Genomic DNA, 26,335 nt, shown 5'->3' with positions numbered 1-26,335 from the left:
TGTGTCATGAAAGAGTTGGCTAGCATGGAACAAGTCACTGGGACAGTGCTTGCAGTGCATTAGTGTCCTGAGCTGGATTTGAAACTCTCAAAGAGCTGCTTGATTTGGATGAGTGATGAACTGAGTTGGAGTAATCATACTAGCTGTTGATTTAAAAAAAAATTAATTCTAAGCAGATCACTGGCTGTGTAGGTTAGCACATTACTGACTACAAGCTTGAAGCATTAGAGTACATGTTTGTAGAATTCTATTCTAGTGACACCAATGGCTTTAAAGAGGGGGAATGGGGAAAGGTGAAGTGAAGCAGATTAAGGCCACAGTTAATTTGGAGCTTGATGTATGTTTGGGAGCTGGGGGTAGGTTGGAGATGTCAAAGGTTGGAAAATAATTGGGCATGTAGAGATGCCAACGTACAAAATATTCCTCCTCGCAAATGTAAACTTTTCTACAACTGATGAATGCATGCATATATGTGGATGGCTCAGTAAAGGGGGTACAATAGCAAAAGAAAGGACCAGTATTGTACTGAGTTGATGCACTGGGTGAATGGCAGACCTCAGCTGCAGGCTGTACAGCGCCAGTAGGACTTGTTAGCTTCACTTTCCTCCTCCTGTGGCATTCTCGTATGTATTCTGACACTTCACCCCACTGGCTTTCACTAAAATGTCTAGTTAATTTTTATCATGTGAAATTAAATGTTAGTATTTGTGGGTGTAAAATGCACAACTTTCCATGCTCTTTAGGCCAGGGTTGGCAATCAACATGTGCAGTTCAAGTGTATTCAAGGAGACACTTGTGAGTAGTGTGCTGGAAGGTAGGCCAGACAATAATGACTATGCCCCTGATGAATGGGAAGAAATTTCCAGAGTCTGCTGGGGAGAGACAACACCAGTGATTCTGTCAGTACTGCGTTAACCTCCATAGCATGTTGGTGATAGTGCACGGAATAGGACTAAACAGCTGAGCTTCCAGATCAACCATTGTGGGAACAAGGAGGAGCTGATCTGCATCCAGTTGCTCTTCTGATGAGCAAGGGGATCTTTTCCTGATGCTATTCCATGTGGCATAAGATGAATAGAATTCAGGAATGCTCTTCAGGGATTATAAATGCATACTTGCATCTGAGGGTTGACTGGCAGTCTTGGGAAGGTCAGGGCAGGAAGTGCTGGGGATATTAGCCTGAGGGAGGACACTAACCTGGATTTGGAAGATATTGCAGCGATGATGCTAAGTAGTTCTGTCTAGTGCTTTGAGTTGCCCTGCTGCGCATAATCCATGACTGAAGCACACAAGAGGCTGGAGATCACTGCTGCCCAGTACACCAATGGCCTTTGTGCCACGTTTGAAGATCTTTGTGGGCTGAAGGGCCTGAATTGTGCTGTAGGTTTTCTATCTATCTTCATTCCTTTCATCAGTCAAAGGCTGTGCTGGTGTGTCAAAGACAATATAGTGAATCAGATTAATAATTGACTCAATGGAAGAAACCAAAGTGCAGTCTAGTTCATCAGTCTTGGTACCGGACCTTGGTGCACTTGACCCTGGCAAGTAGGATTAAAGAGAATGCTAAAACCTTTTATAAGTAAATTAGAAACAAGAGGTCAGCTAAAGAAAGAGTAGGGTCCTGCCCCCTCTCAGGACTAAAGGGGTAATCTGTGTGTGGAGCCTGGGGATATGAGCAAGGTACTAAATGAATACTTCTCATTGGTATTCACCAGGGAGAAGGATGTGGAGGCTGGAGAATTGTGGGTGAGGTGGGGCGGGGGTTACGCTGATATTCTGGGGCACATCTGGAAGAGGGTGTGTAAGAAATATTGAAGCACATCAGGGTAGAAATAAATCCCCAGGGACGGACAGAATCTGTCACAGGATTTTAAGGGAAGCAAGGGAGGGAGTGGGTGGCGCCCTGATGGAGATCTTTGTATCTTTGATACTCATGGGTAAGGTACCAGAAGACTAGAGGATAGCAAATGTCCCCTTGTTCCAAAAGGGCAGTAAACTGCAGGCTGATGAGCCTTGTAACTGTGGTAGGGAAATTGGAAAAGATTCTGAGGGACGGGATTTATCTTCATTTGGAAAGGCATGGACTGGTTGGGAGGAGTCAACATGGTTTTGCTCAGGGAAGATCATGTCTCTCAAATACTCAATTTTGAGGAGGCAACTAAGAATATGAATGAGAAGGGCTGTCAGTGTGGTATACATGAATTTCAGTAAAGGTCCTGCATGGTAGGCTAGGTCAGAATGGATCTGAGGTGTGTAGGCAAACAGGATCCAATATTAGCTTGGTGATTGGAGGCAGAGGGTAGTGATGGATGGGTGTTTATCTGACTGCAAGTGTGTAACAAGTGGTGAACTGCAGGGATTGGCGCTGAGACCTTTCTAGTATGAATATGAGAATGTAAGTGATCTGATTAGTACACTTGGAGACGACATGAAAATTGGTGGAGTTGTACATGGCAAAGAAGTTTGTCTGAGGATACAGCAGGGCATAGATCAGGTGGAAAGTTGGGGGGAGTGGTGAGAGGTGGAATTTAATCTAGACAAGTGTATGATCATGCACTTTGGAAAGACACATTTTGGTAGGACGTGTAGAGTAAATGGCAGGGACCTTGGGATCATTGATGTATAGAGACACCTTGGGGTGGAACTCAATAGCTCCCTGAAAGTAGCAACACACGGGTAGGGTAGTGAAGAAGGACGTGGTAGCAATAGATGAAGTGCAGTGGTGGTTCACCAGAAAGTTGCCTGGAATGGAGAGCTGTAGTTATAAGGAGAGATTGGATAAGCTGGGTTTCTTCTATCTGGAACATAGATGCATAGATAGAGCAGGTCTTCTTCCCAGAGCAAGGGGTGGGGTGGGGGGTGTCTAGAGAAGGGAGAAATTTAAAGGAGATCTGAAGGGTAAGTTTTTCCACAGAGGGTAGTGGTTATCTGGAACAAGCTGCCAGAGGAGTGGTAAAGGCCAATACAGTTACAACATTTAAAAGACATTTTTGACGGGTACCTGGATAGTATATTAGTAAATTTAGTTTATTGTTGTCACATGTACTGAGGTACAGTGAAAAGCTTTGTTTTGCATGTCATCCATGCAGATCATTTCATCACATCAGTAAACTGAGGTTGTACAAGGGAATAGCAATAACAGAATAAAGTGTTATAGTTACGGAGAGAGTGCAGTGCAGGCAGGTAATAAGGTGCAAGGTCATAACGAGGTAAACTGTGAGGTCAAGAGTCCACCTTATCGTACTAGGGAACTGTTCAACAGTCTTATAACAGCAGGACAGAAGCTGTCCTTGAGCCCGGTGGTACGTGCTTTCAGGCTTTTGTATCTTCTGCCCAATGGGAGGGGGGAGAAGAGAGAATGACTAGAGTGGGTGGGGTCTTTGATTACATTGGATGATTACTGAGGCAGTGAGAAGCATAGACAGTGTAGGAAAGGAGTAGGAGGAATATGGACCTAATGCAAGCAAATGAGATTGGGGTAGATGGGCATCACAGTCAATGTGGACGAGTTGGTCTGAATTCTGTTGGGGTTCTTCTATCTGGAACATAGATGCATAGATAGAGCAGGTCTTCTTCCCAGAGCAAGTGGTGGGGTGGGGGGTGTCTAGAGAAGGGAGAAATTTATAGGAGATCTGAGGGGTAAGTTTTTCCACAGAGGGTAGCGGTTATCTGGAACAAGCTGCCAGAGGAGTGGTAAAGGCCAATACAGTTACAACATTTAAAAGAGTTGGGCTCAATTCTGTGGTTCTAGTACTCTTGCTCGTCATGGTATGTATCGATGATTTGGATGAAAAGGCCATAATTAAGAAACTTGCCAGTGATCCTAAAATTGGAAGAGTGGTTTGATAGAAGGAAGGTTCTTGGATTGGTCCGATGTGTTCAAAAGTGGCAAATGCAATTCATTCTGGAGAAGCATGAGGTAATGTGCTTGAGAGAGCAAACAAGGCAAGAGAATACATGAAAAATGGTGGTATTATTCCAGTAATTGTGAAAAGATGCATATCCACAGGTCCCTGGAGATAAGTACTCCTCTACCAGGACAGGTGGATAAAAATACTATATGACATACTAGCCTTTATTGGCCAAGACATTGAATATAAGAGCAGGGAGTTTATGCTCGAACTGTATGAAGTACTAGTTACTACATAGGTTCTGGTCATGACATTATAGGATCTGATGGCACCAGAGAGGCTGCTGAAGAAAAATTGATGGCAGGGCTGTCTAATTGTAATTATGAAAAGAGACTGATTAGACTGGGGTTGTTCTGTTTAGAACAATGAAGCTGAAGGGGAATTTAATTGAGGAGCCCAGGAAGGGTAAATGAGAAAGGCCTATTTCCTTTGGCAAAGAGGTTGATAACTGTGGGACTTAGTTTTAAATTAATTGGTAAAGCTAGGAAAAGATGGAAAAACTCTATGATGCTGGAGGAACTCAGCAGGCCAGGCAGCATCCATGGAGAAAAGCAGGCTGTCAACGTTTCGGGTCAGGACCCTTCTCCAGCATCTGCAGTCCTTTGTTTTTCTAAGAATAAAAGCTCTCCACCTAGAATGGTGGAGGTCTGAAATCAGAAACTCATTGCACTTAAAATGTAGCTGGACGTGCACTTCAGTTGTAGACTACAGGGGGCTATGGACCAACAGCTAGGAATTGTAGAATAGTCTGAAGACTTCCATTTAGTTTGGCATGGAATGAGTGGGCTAGTGACCACGTCCTGTGTCTTAGATTGCATCCTTCCTCGCATTCTCATTCCTAAAACAAGCCGCTCAGCCCTTGTGCATGTTGCAAAGAAACTTGAGCAGCATTCAGTCCACATTCATGGCTTTCAGCTGCCAGCAACTACTGTAATGGCACTTATTACAATGATTGTCTCAGTGGTATAACCCTGCATCCTCAGTTTTTTTTTTACTTTTCAAATATTTATCCTAGTCCCTTTTGAAAGTTACAAGTGAATCTGTTTCCTCAGGCTGTGGTGTATTCTTAAGCATGATTTGCTCGGTACAATAAAAAATTCATCTCCCCTCCAGCTGAACATAGAACAATACAGAACAGGCCCTTCAGCCCACCATGTCTGCACTGACAATGATGCCAAATTAAACATCCCATCCACCTGCACATGGTCCATATCCTTCTATTCTCTGCCTGCTCACGTGTCTGTCTAAATGGCTCTTAGAACTTAGAACATTACAGCACAGTACAGGCCCTTCAGCCCACAATGTTGTGCTGACATTTTACTCTGCTCTAAGATCCATCTAATCCTCCTCTCACGCACAGCCCTCCATTTCTCTATCATCCATGTGTCTATCTAAGAGTCTCTTAAATGTCCCTAGTGTATCTGCCCTTACAACCTCTGACACTCCAGAGAAAACAACCCAAATTTGCCAACCTCTCCTTATAGTTCATACCCTCTAATCCAGGCAGCATCCTGGTGAACCTCTTCTGCACCCTCTCCAAACCCTCCATATCCTTCCTGTTATGGGGCAACCAGAACTTCACAGAATACACAATGTGGCCTAACCAAAGTTTTAAACAGCTACAACATCCTGACTCTTATACTCCATGTCCTGACTGATGAAGGCAAGCGCGCTGTATTCCTTATTTACCACCCTATCCACTTGTGTTGTCACTTGGTTCTTTCCCTTATGACCCTAAATTGTCTGGTCTTCTAGTTACTGAACCTTTTGTCAGCGGAAACTATTTTTCCTTAATTGCTCCATTAAAACCTCTCTTAACTTGGAACATGTCCAAGCAACCAGCTGTCAGGGAGTTATTTATCTTCAGTTTCACATAAATACTTGCATCTTAAGTCAAGGAGACTCCCATACATGACAAGAGATGTACCATGTGGGTAATAATTGCCTCTGATCCATGCTCTCTCCACCTTCCAGCTAACAATGGGTAATCTGCTGCTCTTTTGTCTGGTGTCATACCACAGGTCAGCTCAGGCTGCTAGTTACTTGCTCAGTAACTGTACTCCCCAACAGCTGATTGGCCATGATGTTCCAAATTATGAAAAGGCTCAGCAGAGAAAATCAGCAGAAAGTGTTTACACTGAGAGGGTCAATAACCAGTAGACCTATGACTGGATCAGATAACTGGTTAAAAACAACTGCAGAGGAGATGAGAATTTTATTTTACTTATTGAGCTGAGATAGGGGATGTACTGAGGCCAGTGGAAGCAGATTCATTTGTCTTTCAAAAGGCATTGGAATGAATATTGCAAAAAGAAAAATATATTGCAGTGATACAAGGCTAACTGCAGAGCTGGCACAGCCATGATGGAGCAAATGGCCTCCAGTGCTATATAAGGTACCATCTTATGATGTGTGTCTGGAATGGCCAGGTTAACAACGTTCTTGCATTGTATTCTGCTACAGGTATTCGGTTAACGTGTTCCAGCCGCCCTTCCAACCAGGTCGAATCTCACCTGAACCGCCCCTTTCCAAGATGGACACTATTCAGCCCACCACTGGAACCAATCCCAGCTCTGAGACTGGAGATGGAAAGCTGCCATTGGAAGTTCCGGACAGAGACTTCAGGCCCTTACAACGTACTCACATAACTAGCTCTGTTTCTGAGCCCCTTCTGGCCTCTGCTTCCTTGAAGGGAACAAGCTTGCCTGGCAGAGAGAGGGATTCTATTCACAGCTACGACTCCGGGTTCTCAGAATTGCGGCCTGAGTCACAGGACCACTTGGGATGTGAGAAAGAAACCTCTTACGAGAAAGCTCCGAAGCCTGAAGGTATGGTTTGTACCTCAGCAAATCCTCCTTGATAATGACAATGGTAAATAAATCCTAGTAAAAGTAACCGTACCCCATTACACTCCAGCTCTTGAGGAAAGGTGTTTAATTGTTAATGCTGTTTTGTATGGAGCAGAGATGATCGATAGCTTTTACCATGTTCAAGATTGAATCTTTTTGTTTGATTTTTAAACACAGCAGCAGTGAAGTGATGCCTTAATCATTGGAATAAAAACTGAAAATACTTGACAGGTCAGGCTGCATCTGAAACAAACAACTTTTCACCCGAGCTGGCTGGTGTTATTGTATGCACAGAGAATACCTAGAATTGTCTGTTATTATATACCATCACTAATGCATCAGTAGCCACCTTTTATGTTCCAGTTGAACTTTGTGTTCTATGCTGAGCTATTTGCTCCTAGCTTTGGGGATCTCCATTTGGATGGTGACCTAGAGGGAGGGATGAAAGTGTGTGATCATCAGCTGAGGGTGAGATTGCTAGACTGAAGGTTGTAAGCATCGTCCCTTGAACATTCATCTTTTGTACTGCTCCTTGCACCCATATCAGCCCATTATCTACATGGGTTATCAACTTTGTAAACTCTTGGTGTAGATTTGTTTAAATTTGTTTGTAGATTCCAGTGTTCTATTGACTCACTGTAAAATTGGAATATTGAAGGCAACAAACCTGCCTCCACTCTCAGCACCATACCTGTATCATTAGATTGCAGCCACTATCTTTTGTTTTTAACCCTACTGTGCTACTCTCTCATAAGTGACAGCTTCACTTGTATTTTTCCTTAACTCTTTTGCTGCTTTTATTTTTACATGTAGTGATCTCATTCTATAGATTAGTGCATTTAGCTGTTATAATTTAAACTCTGCATGTGCTTAATGAAAATAGATTCCAGAACAAAGGGCAAGTATTCTCACCCTTGGGGGAGCTCACTTCATTGCCCACCCTCTCCCAAGCACCATGGCATTGTATTGCCTGCAATACACTGTTAAAAACCCTTGGTTCCTTTGCTTTTTAGTTTGACTAAAGTATCTCCTGGAAGTCTTTCCTGGAGAACTAGCAAAATGTTTTCTGAAAACTTGGAAGCCACTTTCCATTTATTATATTGTCAAATTTATCTGAGCTTGAAGCTGAGCAACGTTTTTATAAGTGGAGACTTTTCCTCAAAGCTTATTAGGCAATGGCAGTATAAACTGATTGTTTATGCACCGGTGTGATCTCCAGTATTCTCTCGCTCCACAGCTGCAATTCCTGGTTACCAGCAGCCGTCTGCATCTGTGCGTTGTCACACTCCGCAATTTTACATCAAACTCATTGACCCATCAAACAAAGAGCAGAAAATGGAAGACAAAGGTGAGGTGAAAAAAAGTGGGGCTCAGCCCCATTTTGTGAGTCTTCTGTGTGTGCGCGCGTGCGCGCATGGCATTTTATGAGTCTTGCCAGCTGCTGTACTATACGAGGCTGCAAAAGAAAAAGTGTTTTGAAATGTAGAGCAACTGTAGCTATTTTGGGAACATTAGTCATTCTGAGCATGTCTGGTTTAATCCAGTTACTTCAGAATCCTTCCAGATAAATTGCCTTAGCACACATCCCGTAGTGTTGCCCCTTCCAAATGCATTTGTCTTTTCAATTATCTGTTAGCTCTTCCACTGCTCTCTTGGCCTAGTACCTGCTATGAAGATTAACTTCCCTTTATTGGAATTGGTTTATTATTGTAACATGTACCAAGGTGAAAAACTTGTCTTGCATACCGTTCATACAGGTCAATTCACTGTACCTCATTGAGGCAGTACAAGGTAAAACCATAACAGAATGCAGAGTAAAGTGTAACAGCCACAGAGAAAGTGCAGTGTAGGTAGACAGTAAGGTGCAAGGTCATAACAAGGTAGATTGTGAGGTCAAGAGTCCATCTTATCGTACTAGGGAACTGTTCAATAGTCTTGTAACAGTGGGATTGAGCCTGGTGGTATGCGCTTTCAGGCTTTTGTATCTTCTGCCCAATGGGAGAGGGGAGAAGAGAGAATGTCCAGGGTCTGTGGTGTCTTTGATTTATTTGTTTCCATAGCCCATGAATTTGAGGGGGTGGGGGGAAATGGGGCTGCTGTTCATATCCATGAATTCCTTGTTGCACATCAGGAAGGTTTACAGCTGTTAACAGTCACCAACCGGACCAAACCATGTACAAGGAATGTCAGTGGCACCTGGTGCAGCAACTCCTGCCAGAGCTGAGGGAACAGTCTCAATGTGGTTTTTCCATCTACGTGCTCCACAGAGTTGGCCTGCCGTTTGCACACTGAGGCCATGGCAGTCCATTAACTGAAGTGCTCTGGTTCTGACCTACTGTTTTAGTTCAATGTAAAAAAAAATTACATTTACTATCTGTGTTATCAAATGTTGAAAGATTCGGTGGAAGAGAATTGCCAGGTTTCGACATAATGACTTTGCATTCTGCAGCCCTGCCACTGCGCTTCCAGTAATCTTTGTGTCTGTATTTATAAAGCTGTATACAAAATAGTGGAAGTGATATTTGATTGTTGAATGTTTAACTTCCTTGTTTCATGAACTTGGATTATTGGGAGTCAATATGTTACATAAGGGTTCCATTTCTGAGAACTGTCCTAAACTGATTTTTCTGTAGTTAAGAAACCAATAACTTCAATGGGGGTTAATCAGCACCAACATTTATTTATTGTCTTCTCCTGTATGGTTACAATGGTACAGAATTGATGGCCTTCAAGTATTAATGGATGTTCAATTGCTTGATTAAAGTATTTTACAAATGTCAGTAGAAGAGATTGCCTTGTCAGTTTCCAAAGCAAATCCCTTAAGTGGCCTCCCACTGTGAACCAGCAGCTGTGTTCTTAAAGGTAATGGTGTCTGATTACTGCAGAGGTGTTCCATGTAATTTTTGTTTTGAAGGTTGGATGTCTTTTGAATTAACTAGCTGCTACCCAGTTCCATAACTCATGGAGATGTTTGCATTTCTGTAACTTTCTGATCTTGAAAAATTCTTAAAAGTAAATTTATGGGAGAATTTGGGTAAAGTTAGATTTCCATAAATCAAGTCTTCCATAATCTGCCTGGTCCCTGTATTAAATTTATGCAGAGAACTGACTTTTACCTGCATTATTTGATGAGTGTTTACTTCTGAGTACATGTTTAAAGTATTGACCCTGCAGATTTATCCTGTGGATAGTCCACAATTCCCATCGGACAATGCTGCCCACAGAAATTCAAGGAGCAATGGGCAGGGGGAGAGGGCAGTGGAGAGAGGGGGTGAACAGATGGCTGCACAAAAACTGGAGTCAAAGGGCTATTGTAAATGAAAATAAAAAAAAAATGCTGGAGATGTGAAATTCTAGCAGAAAATGCTGGAAGCATCGAGCCATACAGCAGGGAGGCAGGCTCTGCAGCCCACTGAGTCCATGCCAACCATCAAGCACACATTTTACATCCCATTTCACTTACCCCACATTCCCATCGAGCCCCTCTCCCCCCCCCAGACACTCAGCAGGCCATGCAGTAACTGTGGAAAGGGAAACAGGGTTAATGTTTCTGGTCAAGGATCCTCCATCAGACTTGTTGGAATGCTTTATGGTTCGATTTTTTTCCAAACCCAAACATCACATTATGTAAAAGAAGACAATACAGATTGGGAGAGGACATGGAGTGAATGAGTTTAAACACAAGTAGGATTTTAAAATGTGAAATGGGGTCAGATACTGGTATCCTGATATGGTTCTGAAGCATTTCATCAAAATCTGCGTTCGTCACATTTAAAAAGACATTGGTTAGTACTGTCACCAGATCAGGCATTCAAGCAATAACCTTGTTGCACACCCTGGCATCTCCTGTGAATGATTAAGGTCACTTGCTTGGCCACATAGGTTGTGTCCACACAATTGCAGTCATTTAGAAATGCTCTTTTATCACTTAGTAAACCAATAACTGGATGACAAAGCCAATGTAGCTCATCCAATGTGTTAATGGAAGTTATCCTTTATACTGATTTACATTAGTTTCCATTGTGTACCCTTCAGCCATCCTCTCCCCAGGCTTCCAACCTTCACTATTGTCCAGGACATGGCTCCCTTATCAAATCACAGCTCTGAAAATTAGATTTCTTTCAGAAAATAACACTGCATGCTGTATGAGTAACTGGAGCCATGATATGTTGCAAGTACTCTGGCTTGAGATGCATCCGTGACTTTGAACCTCTGGTTCCAAATATTCTCCACCAATGAGGGTTTCCTTGTCTCATAACGTAAAGACTTTTGTACGCTAGTCAGTTGTGTCCAGAATGATCTGACTGAAAGTGTAGTAGATGTAATTTCAGTTGCTACTTTCAAAAAGGAATTGGATAACTGTTGTAAGGTAAAACATTTGCATGGCTACAGGGAAAGAGTAGTGGGAATATGATGGATCGCTCTACAAAGAGCCAGCTCAGATTGAATGAGCAGGAGACTGCCATTGGTGCCATAACAATTCTATACGTATTCACAAGAATAATTTCTGCATTTGATGAGTGATTAAATATTCAAGACCTCTGTTCCCTTGAGTTTAGGAAAATGAGAGGTGTCCTCATTAAATATACAGAATTCTTAGAGAGCTCAACAGGGTCAATACAGTTAGGAACTTCTCCCTGGCTGAGGAGTGTGCATTTAGGGGCACAGTTTCAAAATAAGGGGTGAGACATTTAGCACAGAGATGAGGAGGAACTTTTTCACTCAGATGGTAATGAACATTCGGAATTCTCTGCCCTGTGGGGCTGTGGAGGTTCAGTCACTGATTGCATTCTGGATATTAAAGGAATCAAGGGATGTGGGGATGTTGCTGGAAAATGCTGTTTGAGGTAGAAGATCAGTTATGTTGTTGAACCGACTGGAGGCTGAAAGACCAATTCTTGTTCCTTTTATGTTTTTATGAAACACAGATGGGATCTTTACAGCCTTTTCTCCATAAGCTTTGATTCCACTCTAGTCCGAAAACCTATCTTGGCCTTGAATATATTCAGCCTCAGCCCCCACAGCTGCCTGGGGATTAGTGTTCCCCAGGTCGCTTCCACATTAATGGATGTCCTCATCCTAAAACTATGGCCCTCAGAGGGGAAGCATCCTCAACATCTACCCAGTCAAACCTCCTCAGAATGATGTGTTTTCACTTCTCATTCGTTCAAACCTCCGTTTAGATCCAAATTGCTCAAGCTGTTCTTGTAATTTGACTTTTTAATCCCAACAATTAACCTTGGTCGAGTGAAACCATGATTCTGCCTTTTAATCAGAGTTAAACAGCACAGAAATGGATATTTCAGCCCAAATCATCCACACTAACCAAGGTGCCTATCTGAGCTAGTACCTATAAACCTTTCCTATCCATGAATCCAAATATCTTTTAAATGTTGTAATTGTACCTGCCTCAACCACTTCCTCCGGCAGTTCATTCCATATACCCACCACACTGTTTTCAAAACAAACTTGACCCTCAGGTCCCCTTTTAAATCTCCCCCACCCTCTACCTGAAATATGTACCATCTAGTTTTAAACTCTCCTACCTATCTATGCCCTTCATAATTTTATAAACTTAAAGGTCACCCCTCAACCTCCTCCCCTCCAAGGAAAACAGTTCCAGCCTATCTGATCTCTCAGCTCGAGCCTTCCAGTCACAGCAATACCTTTGTGAATCTTTTCCGCGCCCTCTCTAGCTTAATCACTTCCTGTAACGTAGCAGTCAGAACTGCACACAATACTCCAAGTGAGGCCTAACCAATGTTTTATACAACTGGTAAATTGGTTTATTGTTGTCACATGTACCAAGGTACAGTGGAAAAACTTGTCTTGCGTATTGTTCATACAGATCAATTCATTACACATTGAGGTAGAAAAGCAAAAACAGAATGCAGAATAAACTGTTACAGTTACAGAGGAGGTACAGTACAGGCAGACAATAAGGTGCAAGGTTGTGATGAGGTAGATTGTGAGGCCAAGAATCCATCTTATTGTGCAAGAGGTCCATTCAAGTCTTATAACAGTGGAATAGAAGCTGTCCTCGAGCCTGGTGGTACGTGCTTTCAGGCTTTTGTATCTTCTGCCAGATGGGAGGGGGGGAGAAGAGAGAATGTCTGGGATGGGTGGGGTCTTTGATTATGTTGGCTGCTTTACCGAGGCAGTGAGGTGTGTAGACAGAGTCTATGGAGGGGACGCTGGTTTTCGTGATATAACATCCCAACTCTTGTACTCAACGCCATGGCTGAAGGCAAGAGTGCTGTACACCTTCTCCTTGTGTCGCTACCTTCAGGGAAGTATGTACCTGGTACCCCTAGTCTTCTCTGGTCTATAACATTCCCCAGGGCCCTGTCCTTTACTGTAAAAGTCCTGCCCTAGTTTAACTTCCCAAAATGCATCCTTTTGATTGGGAATAAGCAGCAACTCACAGCAAACCACATCCACCACCCTGGCCTGCCCCTCGGCCCACCTGCTGCTTGACTGATTGATGACCTTGGGATAGAAATTTATTCATAAGTCCCAATCAGGTCTTTGCAGCAAAACCCAAGGGAATCCAGGGGTTTAAATTTAGAAATAAAAATAGAACATAAAACAGTACAGCACAGGAACAGGGCCTTTGGCCCACAATGATGTGCCAAACCAATTCCATTAGTAATAAAACACCCAACTAAACTCATCCCTTCTGCCTGCACAATGTCCATGTCCTACCATTTCCCTCACACTCACGTGCCTATCTAAGAGCTTCTTGAACGCCCCTACTATGTTTGCCTCTACCACCACCCACCAACCACCAACCACCACCCCCCCCCCCCCCAAAGGAAAGGACAATATTTGAAAATGGGTAATATTTTACACATGAATGCTGAATTGGGAAATGTGGAGAAACAGCACTGAGGAGGCACTGTTTCTTGCACTTCCTACATTCCTACAATGATCTCATTTCAAGAACTTCTTTGGCTCTGCAGTCCATTGGGATAGTGTGACATGGATGGTGCTGTTGAAGCACAATATTTTATGTTGGTGCTGCATTGTCAAGACTGGGGCTATACTGAGAGTGCTCCACCATTGGGGCAGGAAGGGTCAGTGTTGAGAGAGTGATGCAATGTTGATGGGAGTGCTAAATTGGGGGAACCCTGTGCTAATTTGAAAAGCAGAAGTTCTACCTAGTGTTTTGGATAAAATTTATTCCTCAACCAACTTTGAAGGGAACACTGGGTTAGAACAGTGTATGCTCATAGTCGGTCAATGCCTTATAAATCATTCTGGTTTCCCTCCTGCACAGGTGATGCTCCCTTGGAGCTTCCAGATAATGTCTCTTTAGCAATGGTGTGGAAAAACAATGAGCGGCAGAAGGAGTATGTGCTCGTGGAATCTAAGGAACTGGAGTACGTTGAAGATCCTAGTTCAGCCAATGAAGCAGCCAAAGCTGGCTACTTCACACTGGAGCAATGTCTGAATCTCTTCACTAAACCTGAGGTGCTGGCACCTGAGGAAGCTTGGTAAGACATCAGCCAGGACAAAGCAGCTTGCTTTTCACCCCACTGTAGTTTTAACTCTTCCTTTCCTTGATGATCCACAGACATTGACTGCATCACTCTCAATGCTGACTCTGCTGTTCTTTATGTACGAGTCTTAACACTTAGTGTTAGCATGGTTCTAAGATTAGCTGTCCTTCCTCTGAGTCAAAAGACTATGGGTTTGAGTTCATGTAATTTAAACTGATTCTCCAAAGAAGTGCTGAGGAGCTGCTACACTATTGGTGATGCTGACTCTCAGATGACATGTTCCTTCACGCTCCTGACCTTTTTCAGGTGGCTGTAAAATATCTCGGCACTATTTTGAAAATATTTCTCCAGTGCCCTGGCCAAAATTTCTCTCTATCAATATCCCTTTAACACCAAACTGTTTGGTCATTACCAGTATTGTTTGTGGGAGCTTCCTGTGCATAGCTTGGTTTCCACATTTCCTACAACAGCAGCAATACCAAGTATTTGAAAGAAAAGTATTTTGATGGCTGGAATCAGTATGCTTCAATGCTCAAAAGCTGGGCAGTGCCCAGGATAGAACAGGTCATGATCATTACCCCATTACTTCCTTAGAAATTGACTCAATCCCCGAGGATGTTCTGCAGTGACTAACCCAAGTAATTGTGAAACCACCTCCCAAGCAATCAACCTCTGCTGGCTGAACATCGGTCTTGCAATATTACCAATGTTCCAAGAATAACTTTCTTAAAAATGTATTTAAAGTATTTTCTATTTATGAATGTGAGCTGGGCACTGATAGACTAAAAGCCTGGGTAGTCAGCATTACAGTATCATTAGGGCACTGATTCTTCCCACGTGGTGCAAAGCGGGGTGAGGCTTGATGTGGTTTGTGCAGAGTCTGGACTGATGCTACCTCTATCTGTTGTAGGTACTGTCCTAAATGTAAACAGCACAGGGAGGCATCCAAGCAGTTGATGCTTTGGTGGCTCCCAAATGTACTCATCATTCAACTGAAGCGCTTTTCCTTTCGCAATTTCATCTGGAGAGACAAGATCAACGATATGGTCGAGTTTCCCATCAGGTATGTAACACAGATGAAGCCACTGTGTGTTTGATTGCTCCCTGCCTTTCACCAGAGAATCACAGAGCACAGAAGGAAGCCATTTGGACCTGTGTTGGCTCTTGGAAAGAATGTTATAATGAACCATAGAACACTACAGCACAGAAAACAGGCCATTCGGTCCTTCTAGTCTGTGCCGAAACTTTATTCCACTAGTCCCATTTACCTGCACCCAGTCCATAACCCTCCAGACCTCTCCTGTCCATGTATCTATCCAATTTATTCTTAAAAGTTAAGAGTGAGCCTGCATTTACCACATCAGATGGCAGCCTGTTCCATACTCCCACCACTCTGAGTGAAGAAGTTCCCCCTAATGTTCCCCCTTTCACCCTAAAGCCATGTCCTCTCCTAAGTATCTCTGCTAATCTAGGTGGAAAGAGCCTACTCGCATTTACTGTCTATACCCCTCATCATTTTGTAAACCAGAGAATTACAGAGCACAGATTTATCAAATCTCCCCTCATTCTTCTACTCTCCAAGGAACAAAGTCCTAACCTGTTCAATCTTTCCCTGTAACTCAACTCCTGAAGACCTGGCAACATTCTAGTAAATCTTCTCTGCACTCTTTCAATCTTACTGATATCCTTCCTATAGTTAGGTGACCAGAACTGCACACAATACTCCAAATTTGCCCTCACCAATGTCTTAGAAAACCTCACCATAACATCCCAACTCCTATACTCAATACTTTGACTTATGAATGCCAGGCTGCCAGAAGCACTGCCAGAAGTCCGCTTCTGCCTCTGAAGGATATCGCAATATGGTATTGTGCTGATGTATGTTTAATATAAAATTAGCTTTCAGATTCAAAGCCTTAGAACAGGGCTCAATTTCAGTGGTAAATTTGCAGTGTTTAATGTAAAGGGGAAAAGTTGGTTGGTGGATTAACTGCCACAGTAAGGGTGGGCTTCTGGAATAGGGACATGAGCACAAAGTTAGGAAAGTTCCAAAAGCCTTACTCTGTGCCTGACCTGGGATAGATTGATGGGACTGTAGAGGACTCTATCTAATTTGTGCTGCAACTGTCCTGAGAGTGTTTGATGTTATGTCCCCAGTCTGATCATTTACAGCAAAATCAATCCACTGTAATTACTTGAAATGAGAATTTCTTGCTAAATAGCACTCTTCTTCCCTTAAAGGAACTTGGACCTGAGTAAGTTCTGCATCGGTCAGAAGGATGACCGACAACCCCCTGTCTACGATTTGTATGCAGTAATCAATCACTATGGTGGAATGATTGGGGGTCACTACACTGCCTACGCACGGCTGCCTAATGATAAGAACAGTCAGCGGAGTGATGTGGGTGAGTCGATATTCACCAGATCTTGTGTTCAAGCCACAGATACATAGAGTCATTCAGCACAGAAACGGGCCCTTTGGCCCACATCATCCATGCTGGCCAAGATATCTGTCTGTGCTGGTCCCATCTGCATGTGTTTGACCCATATCCCTCTAAACCTTTCCGATCCATGTACCTAATTGTCTTTTAAATGTTGTAATTGTACCCACCTGTACAGCTTCCTCTGGCAGCTCGTTCCAGAGCTGCACCACCCTCTGGTCCCATTTAAATCTTTCCCCCCAACCTTAAATCTATGTCCTTTAGTTTTAGACTCCCCTATCCTGGGGGAAAAGATGTGATCATCCACCTTATCTACACCCCTCATGATTTTATATACCCCTAAGGTTCACCCCTCAGCCTCCTACGCTCCAAGGAAAACAAGTCCCAGTCTAAGTAGCTTCTCCTTGTAACTTAAGCCCTCCAGTCCTGGTAACACCCTCGTGAAACTTTTCTGCACTCTCTCCAGCTTAATGACTCCATAATTCTTACCCACGGTAAATTTCATCATCTCATTGAGTATCTAGCAACTTCTGACTAAAAAATATTCAGTCGCTTGTTTGCACCACCCTTTGAGGAGGAGATTCCCTAAAATTTCATAATCCTCAAAGTAAAATAAATTCTCCCACAAGCAGTAGCACCTTCTCCACATTTACCCGTCCCGGCCTGTCAGGGTCTTGTCTGTTTCAATCAGGCCCTCCTAATCTCCTAAATGGAGTCAAGCCAAAGCTGTCCAATTTATCCCCATAAGACAATCAGCTCATCCCAGGTATTAGTGTTGTATTTGGAGAACTTAATTTCCTGATATTTGAAACCGAATTTAGGAGCTTATTGTTGAACCACGAGTTTCAGATTAATGTTAATACTCAACGGTTTCATTGGTGTTTTGTGCCGGAACCCTGCTGTCCTCACGAGTGCAGACCCTTCCCACTCTAGTCCCACAGCAAGGGGACTATCTCTCAACTAATCTTTAACAAGTCACTGATTTGTGTTACATTCTACTTCCCATTCAATAATGCTTGGCACCTTTGGGGCAGTTAGTGATGGGCAATAAATCTAACCATGCCTGCAGCTCCCAGATACAAAGCAGAAAATGCTGGAAATACTCAACAGGTCAGGCTGTCCTCTGTGGAGAGGAAAGCAGAGTTATCGTTTCAGGCCAATGACCTTTCATCAGGACTGGGAAAAGTTGGAGACAAAACAAATTTTAAGGTTTAGGTAACATTTATGTCCAACTTTCCCAGTTTTGATTGTAATGTCATAGAATAATACAACACAGAAACAGACCCTTCAGCCCAACTCATCCCTGCTGACCAACATGTCTATCTGAGCTAGTCCCATTTGCCTGCATTTGGCTCACACCCCTCCAAACCTTTCCTATCCATGTATCTGTCCAAATGTTTTTTCAAATGTTGTTGTTGTACCTGCCTCAACTACTTATACTATTCCATATATTCATCACCCTCTGCGTGAAGCAGTTATCCCTCGGGTTGCTTTTAAATCCATCCCCTCTCACAAATCTATGCTCTCTAGTTTTTGGTTCCCTTTCCCTGAGATAAAGACTCTGTTCATTCACCCTATCTATGCCCCCCATCATTTTAATACACCTTTATGAGATCACCTGTCTCCAAGGAATAAAGTCTTAGCCTGCCCAACTTCTCCCTGTAACCCAGGCCCTCGAGTCCTGGCAACAACCTTTTCTGCACTCTTTCCAGTTTCCTAAAGCAGGGCAACCAAAACTGAACACAATACTCCAAGTGCAACCTCATCAAATGTCTTGTACAACTGATTTTACTTTTTATTCTATTTCTGGTATAAGTACAAATGGGTTTATAACAAACCTAAGGATGACCTATTTGGTTCATGCAAATGTTTAAAGAATAGGCCCAAATAACACTAGAGAACCACATTGCAAGAAGTTTAAAAATTACTCATGCCGGTTGCTTTTCCCTGTTTACATGCTCTGGAGCATCCTTGGGATTGGCCTTCCATCAGCTTTCATTTGTTTTGTAGTACCTAGCTTCCATTTACCAGCACTCGGTCTATAGCTGCCTGTGCTCTGGCAATTCAAGAGCTCAGTGTCGATACTTAAATGTTGTGAGAGTACCTGCCTCCACCACACACTCAGGCACGCTGGTTTTTATTCCAAGCCTTTGCTGTTGCCTTTGCCCTTGACCCCACAATCTACCTTGTTATGGCTTTGTACCTTATTGTCTGCCTGCACTGCACTCTCTCTGTAACTGTAACACTTTATTCTGCATTCTGTTATTGCTTTTCCTTTGTACTTAATGCACTCTATAATGAATTGATCTGTATGAACAGTATACAAGAGAAGTTTTTCACTGTACCTTGGTACATGTGACAATAATAAACCAATTTATTTTACAATTGTGTTTATGATTGGTGGACCTGGTAGTTGTCTCCACACTTGCTGGGATGGAATCACTTCCTCAGCCAACACAACACAGGAAATGCTCATACCATCACAGTACTGAGGGCCTCGTCACTGAACTTCTCCATTCAAGGTCAGGAGAGACAGTGGTTTTAAAAAGGAGCAGTTTTCCCTCCTCTTCCTTATATTTTTAAACCTAGAACACATTTGTTTCATTCGTTCATGGATGTGCTCATTGCAGGAAAGGCCAGCATTAATTGTTCATCCCTAATTGTCCTTTGAACTCAGTAGCTCACTGGGCAGAGTCAGAAGGCACTCGAGAGTTATCCATATTACTGTGGGTTTGGAATCCCACGTTGCCTTGGCTGGATGGAACAGTGGACATCCTTCACTAAAGGACAAGTAACAAACCAGATGGGTTGTTGTGACTGAAGATTTCCTCAGTTTGCTCTTGATGAAATGCAAACTTCATTTGGAGTATTTTCTTTCAGAAAGCAGAGCCAACATCTGGTTAATCACATTTCCAAACTTGCATTGTGTGATGGTAGGAGAACGTTGCCAATTTTGTTCCTCTGTCTTAGAACGGCAATAGAGACAAACCAGGAAATTATAGATTGGTGAGCCCTGTGTCAGTGGTGGGAAATTACTGGAGAAGATTGTTGGGCGAAAATGTAGGGTTGAAGTTTGCAGACAACAAAAATTGGTGGAGAAATGTAGGTTAGTGAAGAAGGTTGTCAAAGGGTTCAGTAGGATATAGACCAGTTGGAAATATTGGCAGAGGAATGGCAGATGGAGCTCAAGTGTGAGGTGTTGCACTTTGGGAGGTCAAATGTAAGAGGAAAGTGTACAGTAAATGACAGGACCCTTGGGGGCATTGATGTACAGAGAGATCTTGGGGTCCAAGTCCACAGCTCCCTGAAAATGGCAACACAAGTGGATAGGGTGGTGAAGAAGGCAGACCGCATACTTGCCTGGAAAGCGCTGCCGGAAGCAGATACAATATCAACATTACAGGCAGGGGATGGAGGGATATGGATCATGTGTAGGCAGATGGGATTAGTTTGGATTGGCATCATGGTTAGCACAGACATCATGGGCCGAAGGGCCTGTGCTGTGCTGTACTGTTCTGTCTGTGCCCTATTACATGTACAGCATCTCCCTCTGTTTGGGCTCTAACTGTGTGGATGGGCAAAATGGGAATTGCCTTCAGGCTGTGAACTAAGGTTATGCCCTGCCTTCCCATTCTTTCCTCTCAGGTTGGCGCCTCTTTGATGACAGCACAGTTACGACGGTTGATGAAAGCCAAGTGGTCGCGCGGCATGCTTACGTGCTGTTCTACCGCCGCCGCAATTCTCCTGTGGTGAGACCTTCACGGACAAGGGCTGCTGCACGTGGAGCAGAATGCACGGCGGAAGCGGATGGAACAGCCTCCCAGGTTTGTAGAAGGGGGGGGACATCTCTCTCCCCAGCTCTTCAGTCTTTCGTAACAGATGCAATGTATTGCTTTTGTTGCCTATCTCGAGACTGACATAAAACTTACCAAACTCCTGGTGCTATCATTTCATTCCTTCCTTTGCATATTCAGGAATGTGTAGATACCTGAGTTGTCATTTCTTAGATTTGCTAATTAATGATACGTACCACACTGGCCACTGAACAATTACTCTTAAAACGTGTGTTGCAATAAACTTTTCTCAAGCTGGCCGTAGTGTCTGCAGTGAAAGTTGATTGAAATATGTTGCTCCATCCCACATTTTTCAGGGTTACTTGCTCAGCTTCTGAAGTTGCCGGGACAGCTGGTTTGTGACCACGTCACTGCATAAATTTCAAACGCATTGGTCTGGAGAAGCGCGTACTGCAATTTTGCTAACGTCATCTTATTTGGAAGTTGCCTTCTCAATGTACTTTTCCCTTATCCTTCTGGAGTGTCCTAGGAAGGCATGGTGATTCACTAGAGAAACAAGGACTGCAGATGCTGGAATCTAGATGAAAAACACGATGATGCTGGAGGAGCTCAGCAGGCCAGGCAGCATCCGCGGAGAAAAGCAGGCGGTCAACGTTTGGGGTCAGGACCCTTCTTCAGGACCGAAGATAGGAAAAGGAGAAGCTCAATATATAGGAGGGAACCGCAGAGCAGTGATAGGTGGACAAAAGAGGGGAGGCGGGGTGGGCACAAGGTGGTGATAGGTAGATGCAGGTAACAGATATTGATAGGGAGGAGGGGGATGGGTCAGAGGTAAGGAGAGAGAGGGGAAAAAAGCAGTAGAAAAAAAGAGTTGAGGCTAGGAAAGGGAAGAAGCATGCGGAGGTGGTGTGCTGTGAGAGAATTCAATGTTCATGCCGTCAGGCTGCAAGGTTCCAAGACAGAAAATGAGGTGCTTTCCTCCAGTTTGTGCTTGGAATTCTCCTGGCAGTGGAGGAGGCCCTACATCACCTCCATCCACGCACCCAAACAGTCCTTTCAGGTGAGACAGAGATTCACCTGCACCTCCCTTAATATCATCAGTGCTCCAAGTGTGGCCTCCTCTACAATGGTGAGACCAAACGCAGACTAGGTGACCGTTTCACAGAACGCCTGCGCTCTCTGTAACCGCGACCTGCGTCTCCCTGTTGCCAGTCACTTCAACTCCCCCTCCCACACTGTCACTGATATGTCAGTCCTCGGCCTCCTCCACTGCCGGGAGAATTCCAAGCACAAACTGGAGGAACAGCACCTCATTTTCCATCTTGGAACCTTGCAGCCTGACGGCATGAACATTGAATTCTCCCACTTTAGGTAATCCCCACCCACACCCCCCACCCCCTTCCCCCACCCCCACCCATGCTGCTTTTCTTCTTCCCTTTCATGGCACCTTTTTTTTCTACCCCTTTTTTCTTTCTTTCCTTACCTGTGACCCATCCCCCGATGGATCTGCTCTCCCCTCCTCCCCCGCACCTGCCCATCACTGTCTCTTACCTGCATCTACCTATCACCACCCTGTGCCCACCCCGCCTCCCCCCTTTTGTCCACCTATCACTGCTCTGCTTTCCCCTCCTATATATTGGGCTTCCCCTTTTCCTATCTTCAGTCCTGAAGAAGGGTCCTGACCCCAAACGTTGACTGCCTGTTTTTCTCCACTGGTGCTGCCTGGCCTGCTGAGTTCCTCCAGCATCATCGTGTTTTTCATGGTGATTCACTGCTGTAATGCACATTGGCGGAACTAATTGCTGCTGCTCAGCAGTCTGTTCTACAGCTGATACCCTGGCCCGCTCCTCGCATGCACACTGTTGAGCAGGAACTGCTGAATTATGCTCCAGTTATTCAGGCCATGCTTTGCTGCTCCAACTTCTACTTCCAGTGTCAGCTAACCTAACCACAATGTGGCTGGTGTACTTTTCTCTCTCACGCTTGGTGTAGCCACGTGCTAGACTTCACTGTACTTTGTATTGTGACTTGGATCATCTGATGTAGACAATATTCAACAATTACATTTCTGCGACGGGAAATAACTTGCTCTGTTTCCACTTTGAAATGTATTTCCGCTGTTTTAATCTTTTTCCATGAATGGTTGAGTGGACTTTTAAGCAATTTGAACAGGATTATGATGTTGGCACTCTGAGGTGACACTCAAACACTTGCTCAGACTCTAGGTTTAATTCACCATCTGAGTTGGGCCATGCAGTTGGATTGTTGGACAATACAACCTGTTGATTGTACAGATGGGAACGTGTAAAACTAAGCTAGATTTTTGTGAGACCACGAGCCAGTTTTGCTTGTTTAGCAGAGCTGATTTCAAAAAGTCAAATGTGTTGCTGATCAGAAACTGTAACAAGATTGAAAGTTGAACTAATGCATCACCAGGCACTTACAGCATCAGAAATTGTTTCACTTTCATGATTTTCTTTACTTTTTGACTCCTTGGGTTCAAAATTTGTTACTCTGAATATCCCTGGATAATATCCCCAAAATGACCTTGTCCTTGAGTCATTGCAAAAAAATAATCTTAAAGATTTTCAACAGAAACTTGGCCAGCCTCCCAGCTGAACAGCTATCTCTTGAAGTTCTAACTGCATCACATCTTGATGTTCCTCCTCAACTCTGGACATCGTGTCTACTCCCAGCACCAGCTCCATGGAAATCGTAGGTTTATTTAGCACAACATGTTTTTTCACAGCATAGAGGCCACTCAGCCCATCAGCTCTATGCTGGCCCATGGAGAATTCCCTTCAGCCCCATGTCTCTATTTGCATGCAAGAACACAGAGCAGGAGTTGGCCACTGGGCCCCTCAACCTCCCTTGCTGTTCATTATGATCATGGCTGATGTATGCTGACCTTCCCTTTTGCAACGTAGTCCATCTCTCATCCCCATGAACTTCCCCCTTAATTCTCCTACCAGTGACCTACACAAGGGGTAATTTACAGCAGCAATTAGCCTACCAACCTGCACATCTTTGGGATGTGGGGGAAAAGACTGGAGTACTTGGGGGCAGAGGAAGAGAGAGAACACGGTCACCAGGAAAGCATGCATACTCCACACAGACAGCACCAGGGGTCAGCATCGAACCTGGGCTGCTGGGGTTATGAGACAGCAACATTACCTGCTGTGACACTGACTATGACTGGATTAGAACCCATAGTGCTGATAGCATGGCTTAAAAGGTTAGGGTGAATTTAAATTTCTGGATGTAGCTTATGTGGGTTTGTGGAGTTTGAGAAAAGGCAAGGTTGCAGGAGGCCATTTGGCATGGACACTCAGAATGAGAAGGTAGTGGTATTTCCTTGTTTGATGCATCATCCTTGGTTGCTGAGGAAGGCAGTATATCTTGGTTATAGAATAATCAGAGGGGAAGTAAAAAAAATGGAAGTGAGAGATGAAGAGAAGAAGCAAGCATAAAAGGAAATCCAAAAATCTCCAGGTACGCCAGCGGGAAACTGGTTGTAAGAGAAGTGGAGCAGATCAGAGACCAAAAAGGAAAGGTAGAGGGCACAGCTGAGGTACTGAATGAAGACTTCACATCAGTCTTCAGAGATGAATGTGATTGGGATTCTGGAGTGGACGGCACGGTAGTGTAGCGGTTAGCATTGCGCTATTTACAGCACTAGCGACCTGGGTTCAATTCTGGCCGCTGTCTGTGAGCAGTTTGTACGTTCTCCCCTTGCCTGCGTAGGTTTCCTCCGGGTGCTCCGGTTTCCTCCCACATTCCAAAGACGTACGGGTTAGGAGCTGTGGGCATGCTATGTTGGCGCCAGAAGTGTGGCGACACTTGTGGGCTGCCCCCAGAACACTCTCGGTAATGCAAAAAGACGCATTTCACTGTACATGTTTCGATGTACACATGACTAATTAATAAATATCTATCTAAAAATTGATCGAGGGGAGGTAGTGGGAAGGCTAGGTACACTTAAAATGGATAAATCAGCTGGTCCAGACAGAATGCGTCCTCGGTTGCTGAGAGAAATGAGGGAGAAATTGCAGAGGCTCTGGTCATGAACTTCCAAACACGATTCAGGGTGGTGCCCAAGGATGAGATGAGAAAATTGCAAATGTTGCACAGAGCAGTCAGTGTAGCCTCAGTGGTGTAGGAGGTTCCAGAAGCTAATCAGGAGCAGAATTGGCAGTCACTGGGACAAGTGTGGAGAGAACCAGCATGTTAAAGACAAATCCATGTCTAACGAGCAACAGGGAGGATTGATGTATGCTTCCAAAAAGGAAATGGCTTATGAAGCTTGTCATAAAGATTGAAGGCAGTGGAACAAAAGGGCTGTAGCAGCACGGGCAGTAATTCTGCTAAATAACAAGAAGCAGAGAGTGGTGGTGAGGAAAGTGCAGAGTGGAGATCCCCAAGGATTGCCGAACGTTAATTGTTGGCTGTGGGTATATGGGTACAGTACAAGAGACAATATAAACCAGTCCTAAAAAGGATAGAAGAACAGATCTGGTGGTACATGGACACAGTTCAATGAAAGTGGCAGAGCAGGTGGAGACGGTGATTTAACAAAGCACAGGGAGGTCGTGACAAACCCCTGAAATGCTGTTACAGCCACAGCTGAAGTGTTGCATCCAGTGCTGCACTTTAGGAAAGATGTTGGAGAGGATGCAGAGTAGACTCACCAAAATCATTCCAGGAGGAAGGACTTCAGTTATGTGTATAGTCTGGCAAAGCTGAGGTTCTCCTGGGAACAGAGGAGGTTGTCAGGATTTGATAGATTTATTTCAGATCATAGTTTAAACAGATTTGAGAGAAACTGTTCCCATTGGTGAAGGGGTCAAGAACCAGGGAATGTAGAATGAAAATGATTGGGAAATGAGTGACAGCTGCAAATGTTTTCTTATGCAATGAGTGGTAGAGAGTGTGGAATATGTGGCTGGGGGAGTAATGGCGGCAGATTCAATTGTAGCATTCAAAGGGAGCTTGATATGTATCTGAAAGGGAAAAAAGTCCTTGCAGGATGTGGGAGTTGACTGGCTGGATAATTCTTGCACAGATCTGATGTGGGCTGGAGGGGCCAATGCCCCTTGGTGCCATTACCATTCTGATTCAGTGAATTCATCCACTCAGATGAACACCAAGAGTAATAGTTTTGGGGCTTTTCAGCCCTTGAATCATTCAAGGTTGGTGTCTCTGCTGACGCTGGTGGAAATTCATTCAAATATTGCGGAAGTGAGGAAGTGAAAGCACATTTCTGGTACTGTTGGTGTTTGTAAAATTCATTCACATAATCAAAGCTTGCACCAAATCTTTGTGAAGTGAAAAAGGTGGATCGGATTCCATGTGAACTTGGCTCTACTGACGTTACAAATCAGACCAACTGAAAATGCAAGCCCTGTGTTTAAAAGTTTGGATGTCGTAACCCATCAGTTGAAGCTAGGTCAGGCACCCGGATGGTGAGAGGATTAATTCCACCAGAGCAGCGTAGGAACAATCTGCTCCTTCCATTAGATAATTAAATTGTATTTCATCTCTGGCCCCATTTTACCCCTGCCCACTAGAAGGGCATCAGTTCTGCACTTGAAAATTTCAGTTGTGGAAACCAGTTCATTAAAGCTTGGCAATTTATTCCAGTACCCAGCTTACAGGATTGTTATTCAAGGAAGGGAACTGTCAGCCACGGCCGCTGTGGCTTCAGTTAACTAACAGTATTTTAGAGTATGCTATTGTCTGAGTTACTAATGGCTTTGACACCTAACTGAGCTTCCACTCTCCCCATTAAAACAGGATATGATTTTGGTGTGTAACTGCTTTCAGTGTATCGAGCCAGTA

At 43.9% G+C, this 26,335-nt stretch overlaps 1 protein-coding gene across 1 annotated transcript in view; it reads left to right on the top strand.

Moving 5' to 3' along the window:
* Positions 1-26,335, top strand: part of usp19 (ubiquitin specific peptidase 19) — a 133,555-nt gene that overhangs the window by 102,240 nt on the left and 4,980 nt on the right. The window contains 6 exon segments of the mRNA XM_052018449.1: positions 6,375-6,739; positions 7,998-8,108; positions 14,040-14,256; positions 15,173-15,325; positions 16,504-16,667; positions 20,349-20,527. Coding sequence (XP_051874409.1) covers positions 6,375-6,739; positions 7,998-8,108; positions 14,040-14,256; positions 15,173-15,325; positions 16,504-16,667; positions 20,349-20,527 — 1,189 coding nt within the window.

The sequence above is a fragment of the Pristis pectinata genome, chromosome 6, assembly GCF_009764475.1.
Source record: "Pristis pectinata isolate sPriPec2 chromosome 6, sPriPec2.1.pri, whole genome shotgun sequence".
NCBI lineage: Eukaryota > Metazoa > Chordata > Chondrichthyes > Rhinopristiformes > Pristidae > Pristis > Pristis pectinata.
Note: the sequence above shows the minus strand (reverse complement) of the source record. Positions and strands in the feature narration are given on the sequence as shown.